General features: G+C 42.9%; 1 protein-coding gene across 4 annotated transcripts in view; it reads left to right on the forward strand.

Moving 5' to 3' along the window:
• The window catches only part of EPB41L5 (erythrocyte membrane protein band 4.1 like 5), a 96671-nt gene that overhangs the window by 67337 nt on the left and 16318 nt on the right, over positions 1–13016 (forward strand). For all 4 annotated transcript variants that reach the window (XM_084774721.1, XM_084774722.1, XM_084774723.1 and 1 more), the window contains exons 18-20: positions 3439–3536; positions 6603–6731; positions 11600–11664. In XM_084774721.1, coding sequence (XP_084630847.1) covers positions 3439–3536; positions 6603–6731; positions 11600–11664 — 292 coding nt within the window. The remainder of the gene's footprint in view (positions 1–3438; positions 3537–6602; positions 6732–11599; positions 11665–13016) is intronic.

The raw sequence follows: 13016 nt of genomic DNA on the forward strand, positions 1-13016 counted from the left end.
TTTTTTTCAAACTCAGCCAACATATGCTGACCTTCTGAAGTCTCTAGTACCTCCAAGTTATTGTTAAAGGAGACTGGGAAATGTTGGTTGCCAGCGGTCTGATGAACCTCTGGACAAGGCCCCTAATACACACCAGGAATTTGTTAGCCTGGCGCAAGGTGAACCACCTTCCTAGTGGTGGTCCTTGGCCAGGAAATTGACTTGGACCAACTTGGATGTTAGGCCAGATCAGAGGTTACATTCTCTTGAGTAGAAGGTTTCATTTAATGAGCCTTTACCATTTCTAACATTATCCTCTCTGAAGAGGTAACCCTCAATTATTTAAAAACCAGATGTGGTAGACCAGATACCTAAATACTTCTGTGGCCTCTGGTCCTGGCAAGGATGAAGCTACCATGAGGCCCAAGAACATTTCTGGCTTTCAGCCAAGAAACTGGTTACCTTGAAGGAAAGGGGCACGTTCTTACCCTAAGCTGCCTAGAGAGTTCATACCTTTTGTTCTCATCATTCTCTCCTTCATATGTTCACCCTAACTGCCATTATAAAATTGGGACAGTGTCCAATCTGGCTGCTTCTGGATGATTGAGGCAGTCAAGGGACCATGCAGTGGGCCTGCCTGAAGGATGATGAACGTGCACCAGTAGTTTGGTTTAAATGTCGGGTATAGGGAGAAAAGGAAATCCTTGGCTGTTGCCTAGAAATAAATGTGAGAACTGCAAGTCTTATGCCTGGGATCAGGAGAAACCAGAATATAGGATATGTTTTAGCTATTTAGATCAGAATCCACTAGAATTTCTTGATGCATTCACAGGAACATTCATCCATCCATTTGGTTCCCTCTTTTTTTTTTTCCCTTAGCCCCTAATGCTGGCCTTGAGAGGCTCTGTTTTCAGGCACTTTAATAGCTGTTGAGTAGCTGGTATCACAGTCCCTCCAAGATGGCTGAGAAAGAGAAAAATTTAGTCATCATCTGCTTCTTAGGCTAAAACAGTGGGCCCCTCCCTCTTGGCTGTGCTTAGGGTCTGTAATGCCGAGTTGAACACTCTGACATTTCTCTTATCAAGAAGAAAATCAATAGTGAGAAGTAGTTCTTTAAAAAGAACTATTTATTAGCCAAGTGTGGTGGTGTACTCCTTTGAGCCTAGCACTCAGGAGGCAGAGAGGCAGATAGCTTTGAGTTCGAGGACAACCTGGTCTACAGAGTGATTCCAGGACAGCCAGCACTACACAGAAAAACCCTTTTTTTTTTTTTTTTTTTTAACCAGCTGTTCCATCTCTGTGAGGCTGAGTGAAAGGCCTTGCTTGACTGTGGCTTCATTCGGAAGCACTGAAGAAATTATTAACCATCTCCTTTGTAGACTGGATACTGGTTTGCTTGACTGAGTAGAGTCCGTCCCCATGGCTTCCATGAAGAAGAGAGCAGGTGACCTCATACAGTTACAGGACGAAATGCCCCATAGTCCATGGGAGCTGGTGACTTTATGAGGCAAGGAAAAGTCTGTCCACATCACTATAGGCCTCCAAGTGTGGCTATTGAGCACTTACAAGGTCACTTACGTCATTTTTATACTTTCAACTAATATGAAAGCTTTAACAGAATCCAAACATTTTAAAAGTAAACTTGGATTAGACACACATTTTGTTTTTAAACCAGTCCTTGTTCTGAAGAGCAGACAACAAGCATGGAACAAAAGACTTTCAAGGCAGGAAGGAATATTGTATATCAGAGAAACAGGCTTGGAGATGCTGGCAGTCAAGGCCTAGTGTCTACAGTGTAGGCTCCAGCCTCCAGCCTTTCTAGCCCCTGGAGTCTGCCCTTTGGGTCCTGGATGGGATCTATGCTGTCTGGAATATTCCCTGGGCTGCTACACATTCTCATGACATTCCTAGGTCTGACCATCTCAGAAAATCAGCTCTCTTTATAAGCTAGCTATGGCAGGGAAACTCTGCCTCCTCTAGAAATTAATCAGTATACTGTACAAAACAATATGTCAGATTAAAAAAAACAAGACAGCCCACCATGGGGCTCCAGTATTATCTCCTTAGTCTGATAGAAAAAATGCATTGACTTTATCATTTGGCCTTAGAGCCAGTGTTGTCATCTCCTCTGGGTCTCCCATTTCCACAGTCCCTGGGCACCCAGGAAGATGAAATCCAAAAGGGACGAAGTTAAGAGAAGATTGAGATGGGTGACAGAATGCCTGTGGTACAGGAACTTTAAAGATGCAGTGAGACCTTTAGGATTCCGTTGAACTGGGGAGTTTTACAGGAGCTTCCATTTTGGTTTATTCCCTGTGGTTGCATTAACCAAGATGGTGGTAAAGTCATATGGCCTCTACTATTTTGAGGATGTCACTGGCCAAAATGGTAACCAAGTCACATCGTTCAACCCATCCTGATGGTGACCAAGCCACAAGGTTACTTTCTTCTTTGGGGAGTTCAGGCTGTGATAAAAATGAGCCCATAGTCCATGTGGGATCCACACATTTCACAGACTAAATGGAAACTCCCCTCCTTTGCTTTAAAAAAAAAAAAAGCCAACCTGTGTTAGGTTAGCATGGACAGAGTGAGAGACAGTCAGTGCATGTGGCCGAAGTGTGCAGACCTAGAAGAGCATTCCCCATTCTTAACAGGAGGAAGGGCTGGGAGTCCGTATGTCTCACCACAGCTGTAACTGAACATGAACAATGTCATCTGGGTCTCACTGTGAGATCTGCACAGCTCCAAGGTACAAGCTGTTGCTGGCAAAGGAGCTGGAGCAGAAGCAGAAGGAACGGGAGCTGCACTCAGTGTCCGTGTGTGATGCTGTGCTCTGAGCACAAGGAGAAAGTTAACCACCTGAGCACATGGCGGCTGAGATCAGACATCTATGATTCTGATCCCTGTTTTTATAGTTTAAGTCCCTCAGAACCAACTTCTTAAAAATAGTTAATCCTCATTTAAAAGCTTAGCAGCCTTGTGCGGTGCTTTTACTTAGTTAGAAAAGCAACTGCCTGGAGACCTCGTAGACACCCCCCTTCCCCGTCCCCCGTCCCCCCCCCCCATCTTCCCCCTTTCTTTTTCTCTCTCTCTGTTTCTCTCTCTCTCTCTCTCTCTCTCTCTTTTTTTTTTTTTTTTTTGCTTTTCAAGACAGGGTTTCTCTGTGTAGCCTTAACTGTCCTGGACTCACTTTGTAGACCATGCTGGCCTGGAACTCACAGCGATCCGCCTGCGTCTGCCTCCCAAGTGCTGGGATTAAAGGCATGCACCACCATGCCCAGCTTTAAGATTAACTCTTAATTGAGTTATTAGAGAGTTATTGGAAAAATTTGTGTTCATTTGCATTATTCCATTTTAAATGATGGAAAAACAGGACATCAGTGTATACCCTCATGTAACTGTCAGAGCCAGGCAGACTAATGAGACTTTTTTTTTTTTCTTTTTCTTTTTTCCCCCCAGCATTTAAAGATGACACAGAGAAGCTCAAACAGCTTGAAATGGAGCAGAATATCTCACCATCTCCTCGACTTACCATTGACATTAATGTCAACAGCCAGGTATGGGGATCCCTTTTGTGTTTACTTGTTATGCGGCATCACTGTTCCTAGACGTACTTTCCCAGACAGTTGTCTTCATTTGCTTTCTATTGTTGTAATAAGACTAGGATCAAAAGCAACTCGGAGAGGGGTGGATTTATTTCATCTTACAGCAGGACCTCAAGGCAAGAAGTGAAGCAAGAGCCATAAAGGGGTTGCCTACTGCCTTACTCACCACGGCTGGCTCAGTCGGCTTTCTTTACAACCCAGAACCACCTGCCTGGGGGCAGCACCCCCCACAGGAGAGTGGGCTGGGCTCTACTGCATCAATCAATCATTAATCAAGAAACTGCCCACAGGCTGCTGACAGGCCAGTCTGATGGGGGCCTTTTCTCAGAGGAGAGCCCCTCTTTTCAGATAACTTGTGTCAGGTTGAGAGGAAAAGGAGCCATCATGTCATTTTTGGTGGGAAATCTGCCTGTTGAGCTCTAATAGACCTGTTTCCCATTTTAAAAGGTGAAGTGTGTAGGGCATGTAGGGGAGAAAGAGATTTTCATGGCAGCATTAAGAAATTAGTGGAGCTAAAGAGGGATAGGCTCGGTGGTGCTGAAGAGATGGCTTAGTGGCTAGGCCAGCATTTGTTCATCTTGCAGAGGACCCACGTTTAATTCCATGCACCCACATGGCAGCTAACAACCATCTATAACTCCATTTTCCCTCTTTTGAACTCTACAGGTGCCATACACACACACACACACACACACACACACACACACACACACACACACACACACATATGCAGGTAAAACACTCATACACATGAAAAAAATTAAGGCAGGAGCAGGCAAATTGCCTTGACTTCAAAGCTAGCCTGGTCTATATAGTGAGTTTCCAGCCAGCCAGGACTACCTAGTGAGACATCTAAAAAATAAATAAGATTTAAGGTCTCTTATGATGGGCATGCTTTTGTCTATTTGCTTGTTTTTTGTTTGTTGGGTTTTTTTGTTTGGTTGGTTGTTGGTTGGTTGGTTGGTTTTTTGAGACAGGGTTTCTCTGTGTAGCCCTGGCTATCCTGGACTCACTTTGTAGACCAGGCTGGCCTCGAACTCACAGGGATCCACCTGCCTCTGCCTCCCGAGTGCTGGGATTAAATGCGCCACCACACCTGGCTCATGTCTTTTTGTTTCTGTTTTTGTTTTTTGTATTTAAGACACACTGAGGGGCTATAGCGATGGTCAGTAGTTAAGAGCACTGGCAACTCTAACATAGACCTGAGTTTGATATCTAAGAGACAGCTCGCAGCCCCTGTCACTGCATGCAGTCCCAGGACATCCCGATCATTGTGCTCACATGCACATGCATATAAGCATATACACTTAATTAAAAAAAGAAAAAAGGCAGTGAAAAAGCAGTACTGCGCTGGCTGAAAGTCATAGATTAAGTGATTTTTTTTTCATTTAGTATCTTGTGTTTCTAAAACTTTGAAGTGAGGGTTGTTGTAATGTGCAGATGATGATTAGGAAGTACTCAAGTCTGCAACATAGGAGTCTTTAGGAAAGTGGGAAATATCAGTGAGTCTGAATAAGCCATCATTGTAAGAGGGCACAGGATTGATGTGAGTGGAGCGTGGTGGTTCAGGGCCGTAACCTCAGATACCTGGGAAGCTAAAGCAGAAGAATCATAAGTTCAAGACCTGGATTTTAGGTTCAGTCCCCAGTAACACACAGACATGAAACAGACGGACACACAGGAACATGGACACTAATAGGAGCTAGCAGGTTATAGGCAAGGTCAAATCTTAAAAAGTGATTCTCAGACATTTTTTTTATATCAGAGTTACATAGGAAAGCTTGTTTAAAAATGTAGCCTTAGAGGGCTGGAGAGATGGCTCAGCGGTTAAGAGCACTGACTGTTCTTCCAGAGGTCATGAGTTCAATTCCCAGCAACCACATGGTGGCTCACACCCATCTATAATGTGATCTGATGCCCTCCTCTGGCCTACAGGTGTACATGCAGGCAGAGCTCTGCATACATAATAATAAATAAATAAATCTTTTTTTAAAAATGTAGCCTTAGAGCCAGATCTGCTGGGTAGCCTATACTCTCAGCCATTGGGGCACTGAGGCAAGAGCATTACCAGCTCAAGGCCAGTCTGAGATACATAGGGGGAATGTCTCAAAAAGCAAAATTTGTAAGTTCAGATTTCAGGGTGCTACCTAGAGACTGAAATAGAGACCACATTGAGAAACATCTAAATTGGAATAAGTACATCAAATTTGTTCCAACTGAAAAGTGGTATGGTGTTCAGACTTGAGTCCAGCCGCTGTCCTATCATTAATAATTTTAAGTGCAACAAAATAATAAATGTGGTTCAAATCACTTGTATTTCTTTTTCTTTCTTTCTTTCTTTCTTTCTTTCTTTCTTTCTTTCTTTAGACAGGGTCTTTCTGTGTAGCCTTGGCTGCCCTGGACTCTCTTTGTAGACGAGGCTTGCCTTGAACTCACAGCAGTCCGCCTGCCTCTACCTCCCGAGTGCTGGGATTAAAGGCGTGCGCCACCACGCCCGGCTTTGTATTTCTTTTAAATGTATTAGTCTACCTCATTTATTTCATTTCTAATAGCTAATTTTTAATTACAGTGTTTATTGAGTGTCTTTGTGCATTGTTTTCATCAGTGTCTGAGAATATTTACATATGTGTTACATTAATTCTTGCATATGATTTGTTACAAAAAGTCCTTTCTGGTGACAACTCCAGAGTTATGAACGTGAGGCGTGAATAGTCAGGACCTTTCCCCTCTCAGATCCTGATGCCTGTCTCTAAGCAGGTCAGTTACTGAAGTGCTTGAATTAAACCTTTCCTGGAGAATATGTACTGCTTGTTGACACTTATCCCAGGTGGTTTCCGGCCCTCTAGTGCTGGTCCCTTCCACCCTGAAACTCTATATCTGCAGTAGATAGGAGTTAAGTGTGTCTGGCACAGGAGGCAGGAGCTTGAGGCGTGTTAATTCTTGGTTGTCTGAGTATAAACTTTCAACATTCCTGTACGAATAACTGGCCTGTTGAGTGATTATGTCTTTAACATTCAGGAGGAAGTGGTAAAGTTGACTGAGAAGTGTCTTAATAATGCCATTGAGAGCCCAGGATTGAATGCAGTGAGGGTTCCTCCTGACTTCAAGAGTAATATTTTGAAGGCTCAAGTAGAAGCCGTGCACAAGGTAAGTTTTCTGTAATAGGTATGGTCATGACATGCTGGTTAGTTTTATGTGAGCTTGACACAAGCTGTAGTCAGAGAAACCCTGTCTCGCAAAAGGGGGGTGGGGGTGGGAGCCTCCACAAATTGGGGCTGTAGGGAAGCCTTTAGAGCATTTTCTTAGTGACTGATGGGGAGGGCCCAGCCCATCGTGGGTGGTATCATCCCGGACTCGTGCTCCTGTGTTCTGTAAGAAAGCAGGCTGAGCAAGCCAGGAAGCAGCACCCTCCATGGCCTCTGCATCAGCTCCTGCCTCCAGGTTCTGCCCAGCCTGCGACCCTATCCTGACTTCCCCCAATGATGAAAAGCCCAATAAATAAACCCTTTCCTTCCAAGTTGCTTTGGTCATGGTGTTTCATCACAGCAGTAGTAACCCTGCCTGCGACATGATGACATGGAAGGAGTGCAAATGACTGTGAGGAGTTTCAAGATGCTGAAAACCTTTGCCAAGTCTGAATTCAGACTCGGGCTGCAGTCAGCCTAAGGTGCTGAAGATGCACTGGTATAGAAGTCCCTTTTAAAACAAGCACAGCATGTGCCTTTAAAATGAGTTGCTAGGTTAGTTGCACTTTCATACGACCACTAAGCTTATTGATTTAAGTTGGGTTTTTTTCTTAACATTAAGTTTCTAATCCAAGATCTTCCTTATCCATCTACTACTCTCAGGTTAGCAAGATTTTGATGCAGGTAACAACAGGGCTGACAGACAGGAAGAGGTGACTCTGGCTTGGTGAAGGGTGTAGCTAGTACCTACCGCTGTAGACTACGGTTGCCCTGCTCTCCCAGTTGGCTTTCCTTTGCTTTCAGACATAACTTCCATACTAAAACTAGGGTAGAACTTGCCTCACCAAGTCAAGTTATCACCACTGATTTCCTAGTTTCCTGTGGATGAGAAGCTTTTCCATTTCTATCCTAGGCTTTGAAGAGAACTGAGCGGTCTTTAGCCTTGTGCTTGCTAATGACTTCCCTGGATGATAAACTACAAAGCTATACATTGAAATAAGCTGTTCCTCCCCAAGATGCGGTGTTTTATCACAGCAATAGAAACCCAGAGATAGCCATCCATGTTGCTAATGTTAAACAAAACAAAACATACTATTATCATAGATGGTAAATGTAAGATACAAAAATACAGGCTTTAGAATCTCATTTCTGTTCTGTCCCCTTCAAAAATTGTGTTTTGGGGCAAATTGGTTCATTTCTCAAGATAATGATAACATCTACCTTAAGATACATTGTAGGAGTGAAATAAACTAATAAATGCAAAGGACACCAAATGCTGCTTGGAACATAGTGAGCATTAAAAAGTATGGCCCAGTCAGGCATGGTGGTACATGGCTTTAATCCCAGTACTCAGGGTCCCCTTGAGTCCCAGACAGCCAAGGACAGTGGTGGTACACACTTTTAATCCCAGCACTTGGGAGGCAGAGGCAGGTGGATTGCTGTGAGGTCAAGGCCAGCCTGGTCTACAAAAGCGAGTCCAGGACAATCAAGGCTACACAGAGAATCCCTGTCTTGAAAAAATGTATATATATTAACAATTGAGATGTAATATGAGTGAATTAATTTTTTAAAAGATACTGTGTATATGTATGTGTGTATATATATATATATATACATATCCCTGATCGTGGCAGTAGCTGTAACTGCTGATATGACTAACATACAATGCTCTTTTGAATGCTCTTAGAAAAGGGCCAAGAAGCTGAGGGCCAGGGCCTTCAGCTCGGACTTCCCAGCCTCTAGCACAGTGCACCCTGAGTGTTTGTTATTGGACTCATGGCGTTTTACCACAGTCTGAATGGACCAAAACAGCATGGCCCTACATTTCAGTTGTTCTTTCAAATTTCTTCTGATGCAGTAAAATGAGAAATAATTTCAATACCTTTAAATTGAGGATTTTATTTTATAATGACAGGCCTCTTTATAAAGAAAAATCTAGGAGCGAATGCCTCATTTATAAAAATCTACTCAAATTTTTATTTTACTTATTTATTATGAAGCATGGTCTCTATTGTCTAGCTCTGGCTTTCCTGGAACATACTATGTAGACTAGGCTGGCCTTGAACTCACAGAGTTCTGCCTGCCTCCCAAAAAGAAGCAGTAGCAATTCTACACAAACTCTTTCAGAAAATAGGACAGGAAGGAGAATTTCCTAATTTATTTGGTTCGTTTTATCCCTGGACCAAAACCAGGGAGAAGTAATGCAAGCAAAAGATTCCAGACCAGTTCTCCTTTCAAACAGGGATAGGAAAGTTCTCTGAAAGTGTAATCAAGTTGTGAAGAGTGTATGTATACAGTCATACTTCATGATCACACAGGGGTGTGCATCAGGAGAAATTTTGGTTTATCATTCAAACCCTATATAGTGTACATATTTAAAAGTATGTGTATCTTGGCCTGGAATCATGGCACAAGCCCTTAATCCCAAAGGCAGGTGAATCTCTCTGATTTTAAAGAGGGCTACATAGTGAAGCCCTGCCTCTCCCTCACCCTCACGGAGGTCACATCATCTCATTACATGTAGAAAAGGTATTTTAAGAGATTCAATACTTGGTCATAATAAAAGTTTCCAGTATATCTCTGGCTGTGGTGGTGCATGCCTTTAATCCCAGAACTTGGGAGGCAAATGCAGGCGGTGGATCTGAGTTCAAGGCCAGCCTGGTCTACAGAGAGAGTTCCTGGACAGCCAGAGCTACACAGAGAAACTCTGTCTCGATAACTTTCCAATACAATAGGAACAAAATGGGTGTCATTTAGCCTGGAATGTTGCATGCTTTTGTAACTTCAAAATGAAGGAATCAGGGCACGCTTACAATCAAATCAAAACAACCAAGATTCCACAGTGTAAACAGTTCAGTGATTGACATCTGGGCCCTACTCCCAGTTCTCGGGGCTCCAGAGCTCCTAGGCAGCTTCATTTCTCAGGCTCTGTCCTCTACAGAACACAGAGCTTGCCTCCTAGGCCAGGAGCTCCACACAGTCCCTACTGCTGTCCTTGATGGCTAGTCCATGGTCCCGGCATGTCCAGAATGCTGGCGTTTGCACTGTAACTAAGACCTCTCTTCAGAAACTCCAGCCCTGCCACACAATCCCAAGCCTCAGCTGCTGTTCGTGACCTTCAAAACCAGTACAAACTGATTGACTCCTACACATTGACAACTGTGGCTGCCAGCATAGGATACGGCCTTCACCCCTGTGGAGCACAGCCTCTGTGTGTAGCCCTGAGGTGACTCTGCGTGGAAGATCTCAGCTCCACGATGCTGCTGTCCTCTTAGTCACAGCTGAGTCTTCAGCTCCAGCTGGCCAGAACCACAGAGTCTTAATACAGAATGGCACACCAGCCACCCAGTGGAGTCTGTCCTTCCCTCCAAGATTTCTAAACTAGACCTCCATCACCTGCACTGTTCCCAGCTGCGTCTCCTAAGTTCCCATGGCCACTCATTAAGCTAGGACCATGCAGCAGCTTTTCTAGCTCAAAGTTCCAAAGTCCTTCCATAGTCTGGCTGGGCCTGTTTCAGTAGTTCCACATTAACCTGATACAGCCTGTCTCGGGTTTCTATTGTTGTGATAGAACACCGTGATGAAAAGCAATTTGGGGAGAAAAAGTCCATTTTATCTTACACTTATAAACCGCAGTCCATTGAAAACGGTCCAAACAGTAGGAACTGAAGCAGAAGCCATGAAGGAGTGCTGCTTCCTTCTCTATGCCCAGAGCCACCCACTCAGGAATGGCACACAACCCACATTAATCATTGTTCCAGAAAATGCCCCCACAAACTTACCTAAAGGCCATTCTGACAGGAACATTTTCTCAGCTGAAGTTCCCTAGGTTCCCTCTTCTCAGGTGACTCTAGCTTGACACTGACAAAAAAACTAACCAACCAACACTCAGGGCCAGCAAAATGATTTGACAAATAAAGGAGCTTACTGCCAATACTGACAGCGTCAGTTCAGTCCCCAAGACCTCACAGCCGAGGGAGAGAACAATTCCCACAAGTTTCCCTCCAACCTCATGCTTGTGCTGTGGCACTCGCATACTCATACATGTTTACAAATAGAGCAATGTTTTGAAAATCATGGTGCTCTAAAGAAATAGAGACTACAGTATATGATTTCAGCTTATATGAAATTGTATGAATGTGTTCAGGAAGAGGAGCAGTGAAAATGTTGCATGTCTGTTACACACCTATGATGTTTTTCAGAAGCCATCAGACATCTGAAGTGATTACATCTGCTGTGCTAAACGTTTTCTCAGTAATGCTGGGAAACCGAACTCTAGAAAACCTTTTGGAGCCGGGCGTGGTGGTGCACACCTTTAATCCCAGCAGAGGCAGGCAGATCTCTGTGGGTTCACGGTCAGCCTGGTATACAAAGCGAGTCTAAGACAGCCAAAGCTACGCCACAGAGAAACCTTGTCTGGAGAAAAAACAAAAAAGCAAACAAACAAACAAAAACCCAACCCCGAAAACCTTTTGGATTTCCTCCTTAAAATACTCATTTCATTTAAGGATCCAGATACACAGTCAACGATGTTCTTTTTATCATGTAAATTTGAAAAATGCTGGCTTTGAATTTTAGTGATTTTTGTTTGTATTGGCTAGCACTCTGTAGCTGAGTGGTAAGAAGATGTATGTTCAACGCTTTGAACTTGAGTCTTAGATTATTGATCTGGCTGTTGGGTAAGACTGTACTAGATATGACATTGGTAAGATATGATTTTCTCTTATTTGAACTGAAGCAAGTTGCTATTTCTATTTTTATAGGAGAAAGAGATAAACTTATTACTTTACCTTTTCTAAGATTCAGTGTTTTTATTATTTTACTTTCTAGGTTACAAGAGAAGAGAGTTTATTAACTCATAAAAACACCAGTGTTCAGGATGCTACCACAAACAGGTACAGTCCTGGGTAAACTGAATTAAGTTGATTTTCTTATTTTGTTTTCTTGCTACCTCTTCTTTGTATATTATCAATGGGTACATTATGTCTATTTGAAAGACAGCTTGAACCCACTCTTTGCTGCCAGTTGGTATCTAGTTTTAGATTGTTTAAAGATATTCTTAGTCATTCCACATTCTCACTTTTCTATAATTGATTCAAACTATAGAACAAAAAAATCATGTTTAATTAGTATTACTCTTGAGTTTCATAGTTGCTCTCAGTTCCATCTTGTTATCACAGCAAACTGAACGCCTAAGATTCTGGCATTAACTAAGCAAATGTCTCTGCTGTCCCCTCCTCTTTGGCCACTTTTGTTCTTAGTGAGTATGTTGCCATTTATTTGTGCTATTGGGCATTTATTCCTTGTTCTCACGCTGTTTTGTGTTCATCACTGCATCCAATGAACTGGTCCTTTCCCAGCTGTCTCTCTTTTCTTCATCGGTTTCAAGTTAATAGGTAGTGGACAGGTCCCTTAGCCTTTTTGTGGGGCATAGTTACTTGCCACAGGCCCACTTAGCTCTCGTGTATCTGAGGGTTATTCATTTCTCCCTCTTTTCTTGAAGGATAGCTCCCTTAGATGTAGGATTCTGAGTTGGCATTTCTTTCTTTTTTTAGTAACAATGCTGTCCGATCTTGGATTTTCCATTTGTGTTATTTTGTTCTGGGTTTTTGTTGCTATTGGATATTTGGCAATTTTATTTTTTAAATTGGAAAAAAGAATTTTATACTCTATCTTCTGATCATGCCTTTTCCCTCCTCCCAGATTCTCCCCACTTTGCCACCCATCCAGCTCCACACCCTTTCTTTTCTTTTTAAAAAATAAAAAACTCCAAACCAAGTTTTTAAAAAAGAAACATATTTCCACACATACACCCCTCTCTCTCTCTCTCTCTCTCTCTCTCTCTCTCTCTCTCTCTCTCTCTCTCACACACACACACACACACACACACACACACACACAAAGACAGAAAACAAAATATGTAAGAAAATGACTAATAAAATAAAGAAGCTTAATGGAAACAATTAGAGAAAGAAAGTCTACGAAATACATTGAGTCATTTTATATTGGCCATCTACTGCTGAGGCCTGCCCTTCAGTGTGTTTATATCCCAGTGAGACCACTGGAGAAGACTAATTTTTATTTGCAAACAGTTACTAATTGCAGATAGCTTCATGGTTAGAATTGAACGGAAGCCTGTGCGTATTTCCCCCTCTCATTAATGAGACCCTATCTGGGTACCCCTGTGCAGGTCCTTTGTATGCTATCACAGTCTCTGCGAGTCCGTATGTACATCAGTCTTACTGTG

Source organism: Acomys minous, assembly GCF_964271855.1.
Source record: "Acomys minous genome assembly, chromosome: 1".
Classification (NCBI taxonomy): Eukaryota; Metazoa; Chordata; class Mammalia; order Rodentia; family Muridae; genus Acomys; species Acomys minous.